General features: G+C 41.9%; 1 protein-coding gene across 1 annotated transcript; it reads left to right on the top strand.

Annotated features, from left to right (window-relative positions):
- The first annotated feature begins 2496 nt into the window (after window positions 1-2496).
- and2 (actinodin2) lies at window positions 2497-8859 on the top strand. Its single transcript, XM_084368539.1, has 6 exons — window positions 2497-2598; window positions 3175-3266; window positions 5398-5442; window positions 6428-6591; window positions 6948-7844; window positions 8060-8859. Exons 2-6 carry the CDS (start codon window positions 3194-3196, stop codon window positions 8453-8455), a joined length of 1575 nt encoding a protein of 524 aa, XP_084224665.1. The 5' UTR covers window positions 2497-2598; window positions 3175-3193; the 3' UTR covers window positions 8456-8859.
- Window positions 8860-24279: the final 15420 nt, after the last annotated feature.

Genomic DNA, 24279 nt, shown 5'->3' with positions numbered 1-24279 from the left:
CTGTCACATGTTGGCTTCTTTTTTGTATTGAAATCACCCAAAAACTGATCTGTTGCTGATCTGTTTGTATGTGACATGAAACATGAAGCACAACTAACGTGCCCACATAAACAGCGTATGACAGGCATCATCATTGTTACAAGGGCCTGTGTTTTTAATGAGCTTTCTATTCACAAGTATTTTGCACGCTCAGACAGACATCTCACCTGATGGCTGCTCTGCTTTAAGCTCAAGACGACAACCATTTGTCTCCTTCTGTCACAGCACTGGTTATTCTGAAATGTGTAAATTGCAGGGATCATAGCCAAGGCTGAGTCGTCATCAGTCACGCTAGAACGACGCAGTCCCAGGGGACTAAACTAGACTTCAAGAACAGAGCATTAAGGAACTGGAGATGGAGTGGAGATGATCCTTAACGCAGAATGTTTTGATTTTGTTTTGTATTTAATTTAACTGAGACAATAATAGAACAGAGAGATGTGATCGAAATGATTAATAATAACATTGAAATAGTTAACTAGTTATGGATAAATGGTGGAAAAAGTAATGTCAACGGAAACTCCCAAGTTTTAGGTGATTGAAATAGTTAACTTGTGCCAAAAGTTAAATGGATGACAGTTAACTGAAGGTTATGGATAGGCCTACATGTTTGAGATAGTAATGTTAGCAAATTGATATGGATGTATTATTCAATTAGTTAGGCTGAAAGTCATTTAAAAATGGTTGACACCGGCCAAGTTTGCTAAAAGTTATGGATACATGGTTTAAATAGCTAAAGATCATGTAGCTTTAGTGGCTGAAATAGCAAAAGTGTTTGAAAAGCTAATAATTATGACTAAATACTTGAAATAGCGATAATTATAGATAAGTGGTTGAAACACTAGGTAAAAGGTGAGGGTAAAGTAGTTAATTTTCATATAAGCTAAAAGAAATGGTTGAGACAGCCAACTGTTATGGATATACTGTATAACTAGCTAAAGGTCATCTATAGCTTAAATGGATGAAATAGCTTAAAGTGAAATCATGTTAGCTAAAGGTTATGACTAAATCACCGGAGCAGCTAAAATTATGAATAAATAGTTGAAACAGTAACTTTAGCAAAATGGTATGGATGATAAATGATTGAAATAGGTATCGTTAGGCTAAAACGGATAAATAGTGTGAGACAAAAGGTCTAGTTAGATAAAAGTTAAGGAAAATTCTGTATCTTAAAGGGCTGGGAACCAAACAAAACTGTATGTACTACATATGTTTCTGTAGGTTTTAAGGGAAGATACCTTTAAAAATGCCTGTTGTTTTGTTTGACTTCAAGTTTCCATGGCTCCCAGTGGCAGCCTATACCGCATATCCCACTAACTAACACAGGCTGGAGGCTGTACAGGCTACGTGGCACAATCCAGGCATCAGGAATCTGTAGGTACCAAACACACGGTGGTGCTGGCATGCTGGTCCTAATGGGTCTGCACAGCAGCAGCAGCTTCATTAGTGGCACATATGAGGCCGACCTCTCCTAATGACTCCAGCTTCCTCCATGTTGTCGGATAAACTAAGAGTTTTTCTTAAAATATGTTTGCAAACAAGAAACTGTTTTATAATCAGGATTTATGGGTCAGAATGAAAATATCTCCAGTCTGAGGACAACACTTGATTTTTTCCCTCCTTACATAACTCCTTTTCTCCTTCATAAAGCAGTAGCTGTTTCAAAGAAAAGAAAATGGCTGCAGACTTCTGATGTTAAAGGCTGGCACAAGACTGGAAACATTTTCAAACAGGCTGGTGCAACTGCTGCTTGGATGAAGCGTTGCACCACTGAAATGAAAAGAGTCACGTTCATGTCATCCTGGACAATATCGCTCACACATTTGTCAATACACTGATGCAAGAGAGTAGTTATTTCAGAAAGATGTTTTCATTCTCTTCAGTCAGTTTCGACAGAGAGACTTCTTAAGGAGATAAATCAAAAACACGAGGCTTAGCTGACTGATTTCTTTAGTTTACGTGATAAAAGGAAGTTATTTCTAGATTGTTTTATGTATTTTTTTTTCCAGGGTTACCTCTTGCTCTACATTTTCCACTGAAAGTTTTATGAGCGTCACCTCTGTGACAGCCGCAAGCACCTCTTTTCTAAATCTGCTCTCCTGTAACAGAAGGCCTCGAGCTGTGTGGATTTAACAGCTTACCCTTTTTCACTTCACGCTTAAATTTCAAATCTCAAAATCAACTTGTGGCTTACGTACGATGTCAACTCGCATGTTGACCCCAAATTCCAAACCTGTGAGGGAAGAAAACCTCAAGTCGAGAGACACCTTGTTAATGCAGTCGTGCTGCTCACCTCTGCTAATTACAGGACCCCTATTGGTTGGACGGCTGGCGGTGCAGGAGCCAATCCCGGAGCGCCTGCCAGCACGCTGCAGCCGTACGACATGCCTTTTTGTTTTTAATGATCAAGTGGGCTCCTTAAAAATGTTTGCCTGCCTGTCCGTCCCATACAGGGGAGCAGAGAGGTAGAGGGTTCACACAGCTCAGACAGCCCTCAAGAAGCTCGATCCAGAGAGCCGCTCCTGAACACAGGAGGCCAGAACTTCAGCACCTTTGCAGGTAAGGCCTGGTGTGAATGCTGCATGTGCTGAAAGTTGATATATTTTCAGTTCATAGAGGAGCAGCAACTGCCTGAAACTTCACTGTCTTTGGATGAAAAGCGAGAGAGATTTATTCATGAGTGTGAGACTGTGGCAGACAGTCTCTCTCATTTTTGGGCGCAGCAGCTGTAATTCAGCAGCCATCTGTGCAGTAATTGAGAAGAACATTTCAAGCTTTTGGCTGTTTGATTGCTCAGTTCAGTAGCTTTATTTGATATTCTGATATTCGGAACTAAAGTCTTATTTTTCTCAGTAATCCATGAAAAGCTCCATTACAGCATGTCCCCAATCCTCTCTATTGTCTCGGTATCAGCCAGTTAAATAAAACCTCTCTCTGTTTTCAAAGCGCATTGTCTTCTCGTTTCCATATCTGAGAGTTTCCTGAAAAACTCTCCACAAAAATCAAGACGCAGTCATCAAAGTCTCCAAGTCTAGTTGGACTGTTATTGCCAGAAGTTCATACTGTGTTATCTACACTCACACACACATCTCTGTTACAACATCACCAGTGATCATTGTTTGTCTTTCACCTCAGGAAGCACACGAAACAGGAAATGGCACGAGTTGGACGACTATCACTTTCCCTGATCCACACAGGATTCCTGCTAGCTATTGTTTTATTACCAGGTGAGACTTGATTTACGCCTTTTAACTGAATGAGATGTGTGTGTGACTTTATATGATCTTTGGGATGAAGGTTGAAATGTACTCTGGTTTATATCTGCACCACTCCAGTGAAAGATAATGAGGTCTTTTGGGGAATTCAGGGGATTCCAGCACCCGAGGAGGTCTTCACTCTCTACAGTTACACTCAGATGATGCTTGGAGGGTTATTTTATTATTTCTGAAATATAAAAAATATCTTTAGAATGAAAAAATGGCAACAAAAATGAAGTAATTCACTTCATTTATAATATTTATGACAGTGAGCCAACACTGAAAAACCAGTAAGATCAGTCGCTCCCAATCAGTCTGGCTTATGACTCCTTAAAACAAATGGCCACACAATGTCACAGGTTGTGAATCTTGTTTGCAGAGTCCAGATCGTGATGTTTCCTTCTCTATTGTTTCGTTTGAAGAATTTTAAAGAAGTACCTAGTATTACAGACACAAACAGCAAAAATGTAAAAAACAATTGGTAGAAAAATGAACAGAGTTTGGTGCAACAGAAATCTGCTTTATTTCCTTTTTGATTCATTTCATTATCTTCCTTCTTCTGTTTGTGTTTTTTGCAGTGATCGGATGTATCTGAGTACATTTACTCAAGTATTGAACTAAAGTATGGTATTGTGGTACTTTTACTTTCCTTGAGTTCTTCCACATTGTTTGTCTTTCCACTTCTAGTCCAATACAGTGTCAGAGGATAAATATTGTACGTGTTCCTCCACTTAGGGTATAGTTTCCAGTTATTGTGCTGTAATACTATCAGAACATTTTTTATTGTAGTTCTGTGTATTGCTACTTTTACTTAAAGACAAAATGTTGTTTTAGCGTCATACTGCCAGACTACACAGCAGTTGTAGTTCAGTAGTTCAATTGCCAATAAAATAAATTAATTTAAAAATGCTCTGATGCAACATGCAGTCTGCAGAGTAACTAGAGTAATTGAATAAATGTAGTGGAGTAAAAAGTACAATATTGGGTTCAAAGTAGCAGAAAATGGAAATACTCAAGTAAAGTACAAGAAGTACAAGTATCTCAGGATTATACTTAAGTCAATTTATTTAGTTACATTCAATCCTTGGTTGTTCCCAAAGTCTGAACTGACCTGGGATAGAAAGCCTGAAGGTTTTTCAGCACTCACAGCATGAAACAATCTACAGCCTGAACTTAAACTTCAGAATATTATATTATATCACTGAACAATTTTAAAACTATGGTGAAATCAGTTGGGTCTGTTAGTATTTTAGTGTGTTTGTCTGTAAATGTGTTGCTGTCATTCTTGGCCAGGTCTCCTTGTAAAAGAGATCCACGATCTCAACAAAATAAAAAAATAAAGGCAGGAGTATTACATTAAGACAGTTAAAAGTACCTTTCTTTCGGTCATAAATGAGCTCAGTATTTGAAATGTCGTCTACAGCCCTGAGAATATCCACATTAATCTATGACACAGAATTACAGCGACACAATTACCTTTATCTCTTGAACACTGAGATAGCATGACATGTTAATGTGCAGGGCAGCCTGTAAGTACTTCACAATCTCTCCAGAGTCATAAAGAGACATTTATCTCTGCTCCTCTGGGAGGTTTTCCACATTAATAACTGAGAAAGGTCCGGAAGTTTCTGCCATAATCAGCTGACTCGGCTGTTTTCTCATAGCTGTAAACTTCTGAGGAGACCCCCTGGTGGAGCAGAAGACACGCCACATGTGGAGACAGGGATGCACACAGGCCTGTCCCCTCCCTCCACCTCCACTTTTACAGTGTATTGGTAATTGGTTTGTGTGAGGGCCCAGTCTTTGTAGTTTTACAGGTTTCAGGAGGCCCCTAGTAGCTGCAGTAACTCCACCGGTCTGGTTCAAAGCCTAACTGAGCGTGCGTGGATGTGGGTGGGGGTCTGGAGGAGGAGGGAGGGGGTGTTTAATCGGCAGGATGCTGCCTGTGCTGGGCGCCAGAGCCCCAGCACCTGCCGCGCTTCACCTAGGGGCTTATTAGCAGGTCAGCGTTTTCCCTGATGTTGAGGGAAAGCTCAACATCTGGTCCTCGTCAGCTCGTGTCCCTGCTGCTGCTAATGTGGCTGCTGCTCCTGTTTTACAGAGTTTCTGGGGGCCGTTCCAGTGGAGCAGCGCAAGGAGGAGGAAGGTGAGGACCTGAGACGTGGCACCTGGGACACATTGGCTGTTAAGTCACTGGGGAAGGGACTTTAAAAACTTAAATCACAGACATTTATAACCCATCGTTCAACTTCATTTCTTATTGTCAGCCTAAACATACATTTCATGCTTCCAGGTGGTGGTCACAATAACACACCCTTAAAATCCAGAGCTGAAACAAATACAATTTAATTTTTTAAAGTAATTTTTCATGAGAAAATTGCCTAAATTTTCAAGTTTCAGCCTTAAAAAATGTCAATACATCTCGATACTAAACTGAATATTCTTTTGGTTGAGATTTGGCCTTTCTGTATGGTAAATATCAAGCTAGTTGACTTGAGCTAGTTAACTTAGCTTAGCATAAAGACTTCTATAAGCTATAACAGCATGAAAACAGTCCATACAATGGTTACATAACCTTTTTATGCTTTTAGCTTTAGCGTTCGTCTTCAGAGGTGCTGGTAAGGCAGATTTTGTTTAGCGTTAAACAGAGCGAGGCTAACTGTTTCCCCCTGGTTTCAGTCTTTATGCTAAGCTAAGCTAGCCAGCTGCTGGCTCCAGCTACATATTTAGCGTACAGACATGAGAGTGGATTTGATTGATTGATTTCTCATTGAACTTTTATGCAACAATGCATTTCTTTAACTGTTGAACTATTCCTTTAATAACTTCAGGATGTCTTCAGTTGATGTTCACAGGAAGCTATTTAGTTGGTTGACTTAAATATCACAATAAATAAGAATACCTTTATTGTTGTTGTACATGTACAACGTGCCGCACCAAGCTAAAAGGAGGAATAGATGGAAGTATAAAATAAAAGCGTGAATATAAACATTAAATATAAACATGAAGTATAGAAAGTATTCTGTTTGTAATACAGGCATAAACACATACTCAGTCTTAGTACCTCATTTGTAAATTCAGGCAGCAGCAAACTAAATGTAGTCCACCGCCTCCCTCTGCTCTCCCCTCAGTGTCTGCAGTGTCTGACGATGTGAAAGCCGAGGCCATGGCGAGCCTGACGAAGCTGGTTCGCAACAGAAGGAACGTCCCCGTGCTGGCGGTGCCCCAGTTTAAACGTCTGCCGGACTTCTGGGGATGGTACAAGTACTTCATGGACAGCCACAACCAGGAGGGAGTGAGTGCATTTTGTTTCACATGAATAATTCAGTTTCTCAGAGTCGACATTATGAAACAGTTTTTCCTGAAGTTTTTCTCTTATTTTTTTCTGTTTAAATTATTTTTTTCTCAGCAATTAATTCTTTATTGCTCAGGACATGATTCAATAAAAGTATTATTACTCCTTTACCCTCTTAATATGCTCAGTTACTCTTCACTACAAGACATGTTTCAGCATGTAAGCGCTCTGTGGTGAGCTCTCCTCAGAGAATTCGTATGAAACATCATCAATCAAAAGTTTAGTTTAAATTATTTTTATTTTTAGTCTCTCTATGGAATCAGAGCAGGTTTATTCATCTTGTCTCTTTATTTCAGGTTGAGGATCTGGATCGTCTGTACATGGCCTACCTGCAGAACAAGCACAGGTCAGAGGAGGGCCCCACCTTCAACCACTACCTCAAGCACCTCAGTGAAATCTACAAGACCTGTGCCGACTCTGATGATCCAGAGTGCGTCTCCGAGTCCACCAGCAAGCCTAAGGCTGCCCTGGTGATGCCCGCCCCTTACAAATCTGCTGCCGTCAGGCTGTGCAACCCTTACCTCGACCCCTACTGCCTCTTCCCCCTCCTCCCCAAGGCTGCTGCCCCTGAGCCTGAGCCAGCTCCAGCCAAGGTGCCGGCCCCCATCCTCACCCCCTTCCTGCCCTTTCCCCTGAAGAGCCCCACTGGCTTCTACCACTTCGCCCCCGTCCTGGAGCCCTTCCTGAGTGATGAGCAGAGGACTGAGCTGCTGAGGATCTGCAACTCTGAAGATGTGGAGTGTCTGCAGTATCACCTGAGGGCAGCTTATGGTTACCGCCCGGCACCTGGCCCTGCCCCATCCTATGCCGCCCTCAAATGTGACCCCAAAAACCCCTACTGCAGGCCCACCCTGGTCGCCAAAGCTCCCACCGGCTTCTACCATCTGCTCTACCCCAGCTGTGACCCAGCAGTCGATCCTCTGTGTGTGTCCAACGTGGCTGCTCCTGCTCCGCTCGCTGCAGAGGAGGCCCCTAAAGAGCAGCAGTGCAACCCTCTGTTTGACTCTGGCTGCAACCCCCTGACCGCCACCAAGCTGTCTGGCCTCACCAAGCCTGTGCTGGAGTACCCCGCCAACGACCAGCCTGCACCTCCTGCTGCTCCTCTGGCCTGCGACCCTCGCGTCGACCCGTACTGCATACTGGCAGCCGCCGCTGCTCTGCGCAAGCCCGCTCCGCAGATCCCCGAGCACCAGGTCTGATCTAGTCCTGATTGTAGGATTAAATGGTTCAATTTTTTGACTAATCTGATGTAATCTTGCTTGTTGAATTAATCTTCTATTCCTTCTCACTTGGTTTATTAAATGATGTAGTGAAATGAAATGGGTGTTGCATAATGCTTTCACTTGCTATCTTTGATTTGCTTTTGAACAAAAACACAAATCAATCAATCAATCAATCAATCAACCAGGTCCGCTACAAGCTCGGCGTCCACGGCAAGACCAAGGATGGCCACGACTGCTATGTGCACTATGACAAAGACTGCACCCCGGTGAAGTCTGGCCCAGAGGCCAAGGCCGACATCAAGGCTCCAGCCAAGCCCCTCTGCCATCCGTTCGACCCCAGCTGCGGCAAGTTTGCTTCACCTTCCAAAGTTGAGGCCCCGAAGCCCGGCAAGGATGGCATAATCCTGCCCGACCCCGACTGCGACCCGGAGTACGACTACAACTGCCGCCTGCGTCGCGCTGAGCCCGCCGCCGCTGCTGACGAGCCCGCCAAGGAGACCGCTGCCGATGAGCCCGCCAAGGAGGCCGCTGCCCCACGCTTTGAAGACTTCCTCAAGGCCGTCATGAGGCAGCACCAGTAGATTTCAGACAAAAACAGCAGAAAAATTCCCAAACATGTTGGGACTTAATGGACAAAAACCTTCCACAATATCATCGAGTCCTCACAAAAACTAAAAAACCAATCAGAAAATCTAATCTGAAGGTCTGTTTTTAAAAAACAATTCAAGAGGAAAGCAACATAGAACATTATGTAACATGTATGTATGTTTGTAGAAAGGAGTCGTATGTATAGATGTGTGATAGATTAGGGTTAGTTTGAATTTGTGTCAGCGGGCAAGAATTTTCTCTCTGTTGTACATTCTCTGTTTCCATTTGACTTACCCAAAGTGTATTTAATGTTGTTTTTCACATTTTTCTGTAACTCTCAACCTCATAATGCTTCATCTGTTTAGTTTTTATGAAGTTATAAATAAAAAAAAGGTTTGAAAAACTTCTTTATCTTCTTTCCTCGAGGTTAAACTACCACAGACGAGTATAAAACCTCACGAGGATTGCAGCAAAACACCACAACTTTAGGTTTCCAGAGTATATTTTAATGTTTCAAATAGAGGGAGCTTCTCTGTGTGTGTATGCAGACGCCTTTCAGCACATCAGTCCCCAGCTGTTGCAGCTAAAACACACAGCACGTAGATGAGCCTCAGTGTGCCAGCTGGCGTGTTGCGCCCGCACCGGCTTATGCACCACCATTATGAAAATAGCTAATTGTTGGTACATCTGCACATTTTATATTCACACAGAATCACTGAAAATATGTGTTTTGCATGATAGGACATTGCATTCCAGCCTCCTAATCAATTAGAGATGCATTAACACCGGAGACATCCAGTATTCATCCTGTATTTTTTAGCATTTTTGACTTTATTTGAAGGATTCCTGGTAGAAGTAGAGATACAGACAGGAAACACAGGGAGAGAGGGGGATGACGCTCAGTGAGCCACGGGCATTGCAGTCATATTTAATGTGTCTTAACCTCTGCTACCAGTCGACCTGATGGTCTATTAAGAGTAACTTAACAGGTCAGTGCCCAAATCACCCAAATCACAAAAACTTCCACTGCCATCAGAGTCAGTAAAGATGATTTCATGTCTTTGCTGTGATGCTTTTAAAACTTACATCCAAACAAGGCAAAGTGGTGGTTTTAGCTAACTGCTAGCCTTAGTTAGTATTCATCAACCCCAAAACCAAAATCAAAGAACTAATGGCGGTGAAGGCTGACTGTTGCGTTGCCTCGTCTTTGTCTTGGCCAAAAAGCTGCACTTGAACACACCACAGAGACTACACATTATGGAAAGACCTCAAGAAAGTCAGAGTTCATCAAAATTTAAGTAAAATACCAAATATCTCAATACACGTCACTAACACCAACATGGCCGCCAGCTCAGCACAGAAAAGATACTAAAAAGATGACAATCACAGTAAATCTGGTCACATTGACGACTTTACGTGAAAGTGTAGTTCTGTGAGCTGCTAATGTACAGGATTAGCTCTACAACGACGTCACTAACGCGGCTGTTGGCTGTGTCTTTATAATTCATTAGTTTTATGACAAACTACAGACTTGGAAAATGACCTTTTAAACTGATGTACATTATATGTGTAATTCATGACACAATTCAATCCCTTAGTACAAAAACCTGTGGACATCAGACCATATTTCAAGGTAAAACAACATATTTGATACACGTTAGCTAATGTTAGCATTTAACCACTGCCTAGCTAATGTTACCGTTTGATTACATCCAGTGTGTTTCACTAAAATGTGTCCAAGATGTGTGTTGATATTTTAGAATGAATTACCGCCTGTCCTAACGTATTCAGTAGCGCTATCAGACAGTTATGTTAGTTAGGAAGTGACTGAATGCTAATCAGCTAATGGGTGATCAAATATGCAGATTTTCACAGATTTCCCTGCGTTTGTAGGATTTGCAACCTGGAACAAAGCAGTACAACATTTGAGTTTCTCACCCTGAGCATCATTGCACACACATTCACACACACTTGTGTCTCTGTGCTGTGAGGATGTTGTATTGACTCACTGATTCCCTGGAAGATCAAATGAAATGCTAACCTTAAGTAAAAACCAGGTATTACATTTAAAAATGTCCTTTAATTCTTTGGCTGATGGCTGAAGGTCTTCTAACAACGTGATCCACCGTCTGCATATTTAAGAAATACTGAAGGATGAACTGTGGTATTTCTCTCCCAATGCTGAACGTTATATTTTAGAAATGAACTGCAGCCGTGGGCTACGAGGACTGCAGTCTGCTTTTCAATAACCAACTTTTCCAGCAACTCCAGCGCACAGCAGTCGCCTCGAGGAGACGAGCAGTGCTGCTGCTGCAGCTGCTGACAGTTTTAAAGGGAGATAACACACAGCCGGGCCCAGTAATGACTACCTGAACACAACACGCACTCAAGAAAGCCTCATGGAGGTATGTTCCTAATTGTAGCTGTTGTCCTTTAAGGTTTGGACTTGTGCTGAGTTCTCCTGATGTACAGGAATTAAAACCGTCTGAAGAAAGAAGAACTTAAAGTTTCATTCATGTTCTGCACTCTGTCTTCTTCTTTCAACCCTGTCAGTGCCAGCAGAGCGCCTGAGTCCTGCCCACTGTGGAGGTTTGTAAATTACTCGTGGTCCAGCTGAAAGATTGGGTCAGAGTACTTTGAAATGTACTAATTAGTAAATGTAATCTCATCTGAATACTCTCAAAAACATTTTCAATGCAAAGATTTAGCATATTCAACATTGAGATTATTTGTAAAAAGCACAATTTCCTTTCGCAAACATGTCAGCATCTGTCCAGGGCTGTTGATATGTGTCGATCAACAGATCAATAGCTCTAATCCCCATGAACAATATGAACTATCACACTTGGTTGTATCTCTTCTTTTGCACGGTAAAGTTTTCATGAGCTGCATGTATTATTCACGTTTCAGTGAACTCTTCACATTCTGGGTGTTGACCCTTGACCCTTGGGAAGACAGAATCATCAGTGGTTTGGAGTAAAACCTGGGTTAAAGTAACTTGGAGTATATTTACTTCTGTTTTATTTATACATTATGAAGCTGTTGTGGGCTCCTTGTTGCCGTCAGTTTCATCACAAACCTTGTAGAAGTCACTCATTAGTTGTGTTATATAAAGAGCTAATGTACTTGACACCTTCAGAATTTTAGTAAAATGCATTTTGCTGCCATTTTTTTTCCAGGTGAACCTAATTTTACATGTCTATACAATCTGTTGTGTGTCTTAAATGTAATTATTCAAATCAAGTCAATCTTTATTTTCAAATAGTCTTGGTTATCCTGACAAAAATGCAACGTATCTACTGTATGTTTAAAACTGATAACAGAGTTTCAGAGACTGGAAGTCTTACATCCGTCTTTTTAAAGGAAACTTTTCAATCAGCTCTCATGTTTTTAATTTATTTCACTCTGCCTCGATCCAATAAATGTATTTCTTGACTGTAGCCAAGTAGAAATCCACTGATAATAAGATAAAGGTAATCGCTGCCGAGATGTTTCCACTTGATTTTCAAGCGTGAACCTTCATGTTTACACGCGGCTTCCAGCAGGTGGCGCTGATCTCCCAGAGCTCCTTAATGTGAAGCTGTCAGCGCTTCAGCTCTGTGTGTTTACCTGCTGTCACAACTGTCTCAGCAAATGAATGTTTGTCTCCATCACATTCTGACTGTAATTGCTGTTTTAATAAACGACAGGCAGTCATTTGAGGATAACGAATTTCTGCACAAAACACAAATTAATTAATTGTAATTAAGTCATCTACCCAACCTTGATTGTTTCAGCTGGACGACCTCCTCTCTGATACGAGTCAAAACATTCTCCAATCTGAACTGTGCTGAACAATTCATCAAAGATGAAAGTTTGATATCTTTAGGTGGAGGTACGTAAAAGCTGCATAAAGTGTCGTTGTTGGAAATTGAATTTCATCAAAGGTCGTCTCGGGGGAGCAGAGATCAAACAGTGTGAGGAGGAGAAAAAGAAAATGTTTGGAATCAATTTCACGCCTCTGTGAAGAATAATTGCTGTGGATTTTAAACATTATGATATTAAGATAAGCGCCTCTTCAGCTTGTCACAGCGGAACGCATTTAGTCTACTGGTTTATCACGGCTGCCTGTTTTGTGTTAATTACTAAATAACTGATGGATTTATCTGCTGTGAAAAACCTTTTAACTCCTCCTGCTCCTTTCTTTATTCATGATAGATAGATAGATAGATAGATAGATAGATAGATAGATAGATTTTTCCTGAATTATTCATATCAGATCATGTCAGTGTGCAACAGACCTACATGTCTACATTATACATGAAAAGTCTGTGGTCAGCTTCTGTTTTTGGGGGCATCGGTTTGAGAAGAAGGTTTTTTTTTTCATAAACAAGCACAGAGTTTGTCCTGAGTCACATCCATTTAAATTCTGAATCCATCATTTAAAGGGAAAGTCAACCGTAAGATGAAAAATACCTATTTTTCCTCTCACCTGTAGGGCTGTTTATCCATCTCTCCCTCCAGTATAAAGGAATAACGCTGCACTTCTCTTCTGCCAAAAAAAATTGAAAAACACAAATGTCTCTTTCTGGAAACCATGACCCAGTTACTCAAGATAATCCACAGACCAGCTGTAACACCATGGAGAAGTAAGCCGCATCTACCCCGTCATGGACGTGAACATTAATGGCGTCCTCTTCGGCTGAGCTGTAACGTTAGCTAGCTATGTATGAAGTATGTTTCAACTGCATGGTGCGTGAATGTTGTCTGTCTTTCTATGAAGAAATTCCTAGATGTAAACTACACTGCCAATCCCAGATTGTCCACTGGCGGACAATTCAAAAAACAAAATAATACTCGAGTCCTCGAGTCCTGCTACATCTTTTTTATGGAGTGTTGTTGAGTCTCACAGTCCGAGGAATGAAGCTGCCATGTGCTTTGGTAGTACGGCAGCGGATACTTCTGTATCTTTTGGCAGATGGCAGCAGGGTGAACAGACTGTGGTCGAGGTGGGTGTCGTGTTTTAGAGTCCTTCGGACTCTGAGCAGACATCTCACGTCACCGGTGTCACTGATGCTCTGTGTACCAATGATGTTCTGGACGGTTTTAATCACCTGCTGTAGAGCCTTCCTGTCCTGGGACATAATAAAAGGACTTACAGTATTTTATATATATATGTGTGTCTTATATATTACTTTTTGACTGTTATTAATATTTTCAAATGGTCGCCGGTGAAAACGTGTTTTGTGTTAAGAAAGAGTTAAATCCAGTTACTTGTTTACATAATTTCTGTTGCTTAATTTACGTAAGTTAACTTATTTATTCAAAATAATGTAAACACATATCAATCAGGAGGCCTTTAAAAGAGTTAGGCTGACAAAACTAATTGACGGCACACGTATTAATAACTCACCAGAATTGACCAGAGCAGAAATGGATCCAGGAGCCAAAGATGAGGTTTCATCTGGCAGCTGGTTGAGGTCGGTGTCCTTTAAAGTCGAGTAAAAACGCGTCTCTCTCCCCCACTGACTGAGTCTAAAGAAGCAATATCATAATATTTCATTTTCTTTGCCTTGTCCTCAGTATTGCTTTTTATATGAGTGAGGCAATACCGTGAAAAGGTACACTAAAGCCATAAATTGACAGGGGCCTGTATATGTGGCGGTCTGTGGGGACCCCGGTGCACTTGTGCTACAGATGATAATTATGTTTTGTGGGCTGCTCTCTGCTCTCTGCATTATTTTTGCTATTTCAGAGAGATGATGGAAAATGCAAATGATTAGCAGAGTGGGAGACTAAAAGTTGTGTGAGAAAGTGAGTGTGACAGGCAGAGAGAGTGAGTCATTTGAAAGGTCAGCACTGTATAAGCTCTCAGAGTGTTTTTTGAATTCATAATCTAATGAACTTTTTTGCATACAGATGTGATTTCAGCTGGAGCAGAGGTATTCGGTATTCGTTTGTGTGAGAAAATTGCCCTAATTCTTTAAAAAAAAAATGTCCTAGTTTGCTTAATTTATGTAATTTGCGATTCATTTTGGTTAAATTAAGCTGCTCATGCTTTAATGGGTAATTACGCGTGGTAGTTTATCTTCAGCTGCAGTGCTGTTAATGAATACGTGGAAGCCGAACCTCTGTTATCACCTCGTTGTCCTATCAACATTTACTGTGTTTCAAGTCAGCGGTGGGTCACAGCAAGAACTCAAACATGGCGAGAAACCCCACAGAGAATCTGGGCTGTCGAAAACAGAGCTGCTACTGTTCCTAAAATCCATTTTCTTGCATAAACAACCCCCTAATAAACTTAGCCTTCTGTATTTTTAACCAGAATAAAAGCCTGCAGCTTTGTAGGGCAGTAATTGCAACAAGACATTTTAAGAGCTTTCTTTCTGCCAAGGCTGCATGAGCCTGTTTTGTTTTTCTAAAAGATAAAAGAGGTAATTTAGTTGTTTCATTTGATTCATTTAAGCCTTTTTTGCTCTTAATGGGGGTTTGGGTTGCCATGTCTCAGGGACAGGAGAGGTCTTTTAAGCAACTATACAATGTTTTGACAGATTTACGAGCGACAGCCTGCATCTGAAATGTGATCGACCGGAGTCTACAGTTAATATGAGACTACAGTGTATACATAATTTAGGACAGAACAAAGAAGAAACTCTTTCAGATGAAATGTTGAATTCATTAGCAATAAAAGGGACTGTTGCTCACCTCTACTTACACACAGGGGTTTTGCTGCCACAGCCTTACTTGGCAAATGTGCTGATTCTGCTGTATTCTTATAATGTATTACGCCATTAAGAGGCTTTTATTCCTTCTCCTTTTTAATGACACATTTCCCATCAAGGCTCACTGTTTCCTCTTTACAGTTTCATGCAGGACCAGATGGGAAGTCAAGACCTGTGAAGGATCTCGCGAGAGTGAGTGAGAGTTTAACCCAAATCTTTTCCTAACCCCGACCAAGTTGTGTTTCCTCGACCCAACCAGGTTTTAAAACAGAGTTAGTTTGGTTTAAACCGCAGGTAACACTCTGACTCCGAACTTTCCCTTTAATGCTAGTCAAATTATCTGCTCATGCAGTCAGATAACTTGACTTGACAAGAAATCTTAAAATAAATTGGCTCCAGTCCAGAAATAAGCCGGCTGTGATAAGTGGTCAAAGGTTTGAAATAAGTAGAAAATGCTGATTTTTAGATCAAATTACTCGGGATTAGATTTGCCGCAGCAAGATAATAAGTGTTTGTTGTTTGTGTTTCTGTACTTGTTTTTACTTTCAAACACTCCGAAGCAGCTAGCTTCAGTTCGACCCCTAACCGGGCGGTTGGTGAACATTTTTTTTACGACTGATTTCTATCTCATAACTGCAAACCTTATACTCCTGTGAAGCCTGGGTGAGTGAAACTGCCTCAAATGTAAACCTTGAGGGTCAACAATGTAAATTTGAGGGTCAAAGTTTAAAGGTGAAAGCTCCGTGTGGATTTTCTTGAGTGAATTTGTCTAAATTCTGTTATAATGTTTTATTTAAGTATAAACTATTGCAATAAATCCTGGTCTGGTTGGACTTTCAAGGGGATTTTCACAAATGAAGGTAAACTCAGGGAAATGTCCTGACCTTTACGCCTAGTTTCCACATGTGACTGGTGCCCGTAGATCCGTAAACACACAGATAATGACCATCGCGTCCAACACAAGGGAATGCATTTCTTTACGGATGGATAGAAACTACCTCTTTAGTCATGGGTGGGGAGGGGGAGGAAGCCAGAGTCTGAGGACGACTCTGGGGATGGGGTTTAACAACACAGAAGTCAAGAATAAGTGAGGATTGAAATATACAGAAACAAGTACATTGTCTTCTGTTTCAGCTGCTGTCTTCAAGGTCAATAATAAACCTTCAAGCTTTAAGGATAGAAAGTCTCTCTTTGTATTCTCAGTGTTTCCTCGCTCTGAAGCCGATTGGCATTAAATAAATAAACAGTGAGCGAGAGCAGCAGAATCACAGCCGAGGCATCGGTTACATCTCTCAACAATCGCTCTTCCCTCCCATAAAAGAAAAGGAACATATTGATGGTTGTCAGCTGATCTGATCAATGTTGGCTGGCCACTTTTTTAATTCATTAACCGCGTGGCACATGGTCTTTCAGATGCAATCTAGCCTTGAATAACAGTGAGCGGCCCTGACAGGCTTTGTCATCGATCTGTCGCAGCTCGGCGACTCTGCCAGCAAAAAGATCAGACCCGTGGGTAAACCGGGAGACGCCTGCCGATCGTCAGCGTTGACTCACAGCAAGATGAACGAGGACGGAGGTGGAGGAGGGCGAAGGAGACGGAGCGGGCTCAGAGGGAGGGAGATGTGGTTTATGTGGGATATTTGCAGGGAGATGCAGCGAGAGAGACAGACAAACACACATGGACAGATGGAGACTTAGAGAGAGACTGACAGAGGGGAGTGGAAAGAAAATGAGTGAAAGGAAACTGACAGATGTACGGACAAACAAACTGTGGGAGTTGGGGGTGATGGAGTCAGACAGCCCTGGAGTGTTAAAAAAAAAAACACAAACACTGAACTCCATTATTGTTATTCAGCTGGCGCTCCGCCGGGTCTTGTGGACAACGATTTTAGCTGACTGGCTACAAACACAGCTCCTCGCTAAGTCTCGGCCTCGGAGGCTGCGGGGGAGACCTGGGCGATGGGGGAGTTTTCTCTGCTGCTTGAGTCAGCACGGGTGAGGTTTGTGCTGACTGTGGCTGAGCGAGGCCTCGGCACCCTGCACCTCCAGAAAGCGGGGGAATATCATTACGTCCAATCAAACCTACAGTCTATGAATGGCAATGAGGAGCAAAAAAAAAACCCAACAGAGCCGGTGAATAAGCTGAGTGAAATTAGCTCCTCTGTACGTTCATTGCACTGTTGCACTGTTGAGTCTTTTTGGGATTCGGCACACGGAGGGCGTCTGTAGCCTGCTCATCCAATGTTTAAAATGAAAAGCTTCAGTTTGAACGCTGCTGAAAGTTATTTTAACATTATTAGTCAGTGTCTCTGTGAAGCTTAAGAGAATTGGCTTTGTTTTTCACTGTTTGTTCGAGGATCCCGACAGATAAAATCCACAAACAAGAAGTGAAGACACTCAGCGAAGACGGCAAACACGGCTGCTGCAGTGTATTACTGTTGCTGCTTGTGCAGCGAGCCCCAGTCAACAACAGAGAGCTTGTTTGCTGGCAGACTTGAATCGGAAAAGTAGATGTACTCTTGGTTGTAAATTCACAAAGTTGCTCTTATTACATCTAAATTTCAAGTGCGACAAGGAGCGAGAGGAGTCAGAAATGTTTCTCGCCTCAGGAGGGATGTTGTCAAGAATCTTTTAGGGTTGTCCTGTTGGAAATATTCCCTCAGCAGCACAAAGACATCCGAGCAGCCCTTTAAAATGTTAAAACAAAGCCAAGAGAAATATCGTATGACATCTTTAAAACATTTAATAGAAATATGGCGCACTTCTTTCAAGTGTGAGGATGAGTTTTCATCCCGTCCTTTGGATACAGATGCTTTTTTGTGTTCAAAGGCAGTGGTGCTGTCAGAGTGCTTCTCTGCCTCAGGGTTTATTTATTATTTAAAAATGTTTCTACTTTTTTACAAAAGAGCCGGTCCGAGCCGAGCCACAATCCTTCCGATGCTACTTTTTAAAACATTGTCATACCTAAAAACATATAGAGGCTATTGGCTTTCGATAAAAGCATAATTTAAAGTGGATTGCAGGAAATGTTTTATTGCTTGTCTTGTTTTTCTTTCACTTTAACAACAAATCTTTTATTGCTGCCTCACGAATCAGTTTTTGTCTCACTTGTATAAAACTTTGAATGGCATTTGATTCTTTTGAAAGTGCTGTATAGAGGAGGTTTGATTGATTGATTGATTGAAATAATCTGCAATTTTCAACTGCGGCTGTGTTTACATGGACAATATTTTTCCAATCTGATGGAAATGATTCTGACTAGACGTTTACATGGATGCCGAAACAATCCGATAGCGATGTGTGTTTACATGTCCCCGAGCATCTCATCAGAATACAACTTTCTTGACAAACACAAAGTGGTCCTGCCCGCTGTGAAGCGTCTAATCTGCTGGAAACACCACAGCAGAGTTTCTTTTTTCCAACTGTATTGAGAATATTCAGTTTATCATTCATCCGCACCGTCTGTCAATTCACTTTTCACATTCATGTTTATGGAGTGGTGTAGTTTGTCGTCCTAAAACCCGGAAATCAGTTAGATTTTTTACACTAGTCCGTCTTCACAGGCCAACTTTAGTTACAAACTATTCTAACTCCAACTTTACTTTACTTTAGGCTAAATAAACGATTACCCTTTTAATGATTCAGACATGACAATAGAGGCTTTTTAAACTGCCTTCCTCGTTTCTTGATATTTTCTTATATGGAGTGCCTGTATTGTTTTTTATTAAATCAATAACTTTAACTCCTTTAAGACCTCCAGCAAAACAGCAGTATCGGCCACAGACTAGTTTAGTTTTGCCTCCTGGCAGTGATGTCAGCTATGATGTTGACCCCGCGTGAGGTGAGCATGCTCAGAAAAATATATTTATTCCAACCGGAGAGAAATGGCTGAATAGGTGTTGACATGGTTGATATTTTCCTGTTGATCGGAACGTCAGAGGTTTACACCACCCCGCACGATCTGATTGAAAATTCATTCAATCAGATCGTGATCAGTCTCTTCCAGTTGAGGTGTTTACACGAGGCATTTTATCCAGATTATTAGTTGAATATCAAGGTCAGTGTAAATGCATCTTACAGCACGTCTCACCTCAGATTTGGGGGTAAATGTGGGTTTTTTGCGGCTTCTTAAAGCTTGTTTTAAAGGTGCGCTGTGTACTTTTGGGAAATACATTTTAATCAGATTGATTTTTACTGTTTGTCTTAGTTTATATCTGCTTTACCCGTCTAATTAACCACTGTTCTGGCTTCAGTTTTGTAGGTATACCTTATTTTCCTCTGGGGATGTTTATTTATCCAGTTTCCTCAATGCTACATTGGGCACCTTTAAGGTCCCTTTTCCTTTTAGTGTATGAAGCATTTGTAAAGACACCTCAGATTCAATGGTATTGACCATATTATGGATGGAAAAGTACTCACAGACACACACACACACACACACACACTGCTGAGCATTCGCTTTGAAGTATCTGCTGCCCAGAATCTTCCTCTCGGTATGAATTTCTCAGAGTTGCTACATCTTTAAGTCTTGTGCTCTTGATGTCGGAGGGAAGCAGACTTCACAGGTCATTCTCTCGACGTCTCTTTGACCCAAATACTCTCAGATTGCTGTCAAACACGCCACACGCTTATGCTGAACACAGACTTGTGTAGTGAAACCATCTTCGGGGGCTCTCAACCGGAATCAGCATACCTCTCATAATCTCACTCGTAGCTGAATCTACTGTATGTGAAGAGGAGGGGAAAAAATCGTGGCAGCTTTCGCCTGGGGTGTTGCTTTTGTGTAAGAAAATAGAGGAGGCAGAGAAAAGAGGCAGGAGAGAAATAATGTGTTTTTCACTGCAGGATTATGGCTAGCACAAGCAGAAAATACATGACTGTCCCTCTCTCTTGTCTTTTAAAGTTCACAACACATTTACTGAAGGTCAACTGTGTGCTGCAGCAGAGTGGGAGAGAAAGGAGAGCAGAGGGAAGATGACATATCCTTTGTCTGTGGAAGCAACACACCATTGTCTTCGTGACGGAAGGATAACTGGCGGAGCCATCTTGTTTTGCCATCTTCTTTTCTTCGACAGCAACATTGTATGAAAAGACTGATTTGATTTTTATTCTCCGTTTCACTCACAGCTGGATGACTTATTCAAAGCCCCTGAGATACCTCTGTATTATGTATTTTGCCTTTTGTTCTTCACTGATGAAAAGTTGCACTATAACACCTATACAGTCCTCAATAATACATAATGTGCTCAAACGCAGGATTCGCTTCTTTTTTTAAAAAAAAAATCGTGTGAGACTTGAGTGTGTATCTTCCTTAAAGGAATAGTTCAACATTTTTGCGAGATATGCCAATTTTCTTCCTTGATGAGAGTTAGATGAATATATCGATACCATTTTCGTATTTGTAAAGATATAATATGTAAGAATTATGTATTAAAATGTCTAAAAACACATATATTTCAGCAGTGGTGGTCGGTTGTTTTTGTGTGTTTGAGTCAACCTCTCACTAAACTCAGCACTCACCAGAGACTCTGGTTCTCTCTCGTTTCCCCCTCCCCTCTCGGCAACGTTGCATTTATGAAGAAAAGTACGTTTCCCCTCCAGCTGCACTCAGAAGTCAAAATCACAGACAGAAAATTAAACACCCGACGATGGAGGCCAACTCCACGTTGCTGCTGCAGTCAGGATGATAAAAAGGAATCAAGATAAATCAATTTCTGAATCCCAAAATTGATTGTTTATTTGTCCAGAGGGTCAGGCTCTGCAGCTGACTCTCTCCAGACTCTGACTCTAACAGCAGAAATGACGCATTGTGCTTTTGAATATGAAACTATAGCCAGCAGTTGGTTAGCTCAGCTTAGCATAACAACAAAACCAAGGTGTGAAAATAGCTGCGTCTGGCCCGTTAACTGAGTCTGAGTCTAGCTTCATGTTTAACAACAGATATGAGAGCGGTATCGATTTTCTCATCTAACTCTCGGCAAGAAAGCAAATAAGAGCATGCAAAATGTCGAACTACTGATTTAAATATAAAGCTACAGCTAGCAGCCAGTTAGCTCGGCCTGGCATAAAAGCTAGAGGCGAGGAAAGAGCTAGCCTAGCTTTGTCCAAAGGTAACACAATCTGCCTGCTAGCTTCATTAAAGCTAACCGTAAAAGAAGAAATTGATTGATTGAACACATTTCTGAGTTTTAGAGGTGCTGGTTGATGGACTTTATTACTGTTCTCTCTTGCTTTTAGTCTTTATGCTAAGCTAAGCTAAAAGGCTGCTGGCTGTGGCCTTATAATGAATGAATAAATGTCAGTGGTACCGATCCTCTCATCTACCTTTCCCTAAGAAAACGAATAGGAGTATTCCCAAAGACGTTAAACTACTCCTGTGATAATCCGTTGGGAACTGCAACAGCACAAAAGACAACTGAAATCTCTTTTTTCTCCTTCAGAGACACACAGCTTTAGTTATGTACTCCGTGCTGCCAGTTGTACACTTTGTATCTCAGTTTTATCTATTTCTTTGCTGCCTATTATTTACTTTTTAAAAAATCAATGCGCTTCGGCGTCTTGGGGTATACAGCGACGTGAAAAACCCAGAAAAAATTGCAGAACTGATCATTATCACGGCAGTGGGGCTTTTTATCTCTCACTTTATGTGCTTTTAATTTGGTCTGTCTCTGAAGCACGGAGCTGACCGGCCTACAGCTCGGAGGCGGACGTAACGAAACAGCTGCTTGGCAGATGTCAAGGTTAAAACGTGTTGGAGGAATTCACTTTCTGTTTAACGGGCTGCTGAGAACATGCCTTTCAGCTGTAGGCTGTGGACGTGGAAAACCGGTGTGTGCTAGGCATGTTGTATGTGATTTGGGGTAGATTTTGAGAGGAAGGCCTCGCAATGTGTGTGTTTGCAATCACAGCTCTACATTTTCCCTTTGTGTTTTGAGGCTGGATGGAAAATGAAAAACGCAGTTCTTGAGGGAACAGTGACAAAGCACACAAAGTCAAGAACTGAGATGACACTCGCTGCTTAGATTGAAGAAAGCTGCCAGCCACGGAGACGATCATTTTCAAGATTCGACTTGAGATGGAGCCCTGCTGCCTTTTGAAACGTATAAAGGACCAGCACTCGTCAAGGCAACACGTGGGAAAGAAGCTCCGCCTGGGAATGAAGGAGAGGCAGATATCTCGTCTGAAGCTGTCAGGAAGTTGAACTCTTCGGCTGCTTTGTTCCAAAATTTTGACACACCTAGAACATGTTTGCATACACTATTGATTGTCGCCAAGAAACTGGTACAATAAAAAGGGCACTGAGTGACACTCTGTGTAATCGCATGGAAACAATCTCCTCCTGAGGACGCTGTGAGTGGCGTTTTGAGATTTATGGCACTGTGGAGACAGAGGGGAGTCTTCAGCTACTTTTTCATCTTCGACAGTAACAACTACTCAGCAGAACAGCCCTCCCATTAGCTCAAGGACTACCATTACCTCTCAGCTATCCTTCACGTGCACAAACTGGTCTTGGGAGCTCATTTAGAGGAGAGCGAGCTGCGCAGCCTTGCGTTCCCGTTTACCTTCCCGCATCACTTCTTGATGGAGGTTGACTTGTTTTGTTGGCGTCTTGCTTGACATCGATACTTGCATAAACACAGCGCGACTCTCCGGAAAATTAACAAGGCTGTGTCTTTGTTATGGAGAGGCAGGAGTGGGCACGATACTGCGAAATTACCCACCTGATGCTTGCAGCGCACGCCGCGCACACGGGGAATTGCTTTGCGCTTTCACTGTTTGATAATCAGCTGCAGCAACAATCAGAATGGGAAATGAGCAGCCATAGAAACGTGTGCCCCTTGGGTGCACGATGCATGCGGTAAATACGCCGGCAAATCACTTTTTATTCTCATCCTCAGCTGACCCTGCCCTGCTACTAGTTGTAACTGATGATTTATTAATATGTTAATGCCCTCCGATTGGTGTCCTGTATCGTGTGGCCTGCAGGGAGAAAGATTCAGTCACACTCTGTCCACCTTTAACACTGTGCCACTGCTCCGGGTCAGTCCCACAGAACCTGCTCAATAATTCAAGTGCTGGACCGGAGAGCTGGGACCCTCCTGTCACACACAATGAGGAAGCACACGACACTAAACTCCAGCCAGGCACTCAGCGCTCATCATCAGCCGCCGACGGGTAATGAACCTAAATGACCTGACACGAGCAGAGAGAGATAAATTAGGCGCGGCAGAGCTGGAGAGCTAAACAGAGGAAATCTGGGTCTAAGGTGGCACCTCTACCCAAACCTAATGTTTATATAATCCTCCTTTATGTAATAGAAAAGTTTGAAGCTGATTCACTTTCTTTCTCAGAGTTAGATGAGAAGATCGCTCTCATGTTTGAACAGTAAAAGTGAAACTAGCTGTTATGATTTGAGTTTTTGGTTTTGTCGTTTCCTGTTTTATTTTGAAGTTCTGCCCTCATGTGTCACGTTTTGCTTTTCACTTCCTCCCTTTGTCCTTTTGCCGCCCTTGTTGCTCTTCACCTGTGTTCTGTTAATCACCTCCTGTCTAGCCGGGTCCTTTGTCTTCCCCTCTGTCTTTGTCTGTTTGTCTGTTCTTTTGGTATTTTGCATTTTATGAATTTGTATTTTCAGCTTTTGTTATTAAAGCTTTCTTTTCGTTGAGTTACTCGTCTGCCTGTGTGTCTTGTGTTCGGTTCCCTGTTGTTTAACCTCAACACCCCAACAAACAGCTGGTTAGCTTAGTTTAGCATAAAAGCTGGAAACAGGAGGAAACAACTAGCCTGCCTCTGTCTGTAGTAGGGTCATTGTTTAGGAATATTTCTAACTGGTTAGCATGCTGGTCTGTGGATTATTTTACATACAGACAGAGCGGTCCGAGGTAAAACATGAAGCGCGCTAGATGAAAGCTAAGTTTGGAAACATTTCCAAACACAAGACACACAGGCAGACAGGAAACTGAACGAAAAACATAAGCTAAACAAAGTACAAACTAAAAAACAAAGTATCAAATCAAAAGGGCAAGGGTACAAACCAGGAAAAACACAGAAACAGACCCAGGGAGACTAAACAGACAAACTGAAGAAGAGAGCAGGGAGCTCACAGACTATATACA

The sequence above is a fragment of the Pagrus pagrus genome (genome assembly GCF_965226575.1).
Source record: "Pagrus pagrus genome assembly, chromosome: 12".
Classification (NCBI taxonomy): Eukaryota; Metazoa; Chordata; class Actinopteri; order Spariformes; family Sparidae; genus Pagrus; species Pagrus pagrus.
The sequence above is the reverse complement of the archived record's forward strand: the minus strand, read 5'-3'. Positions and strand labels throughout refer to the sequence as shown.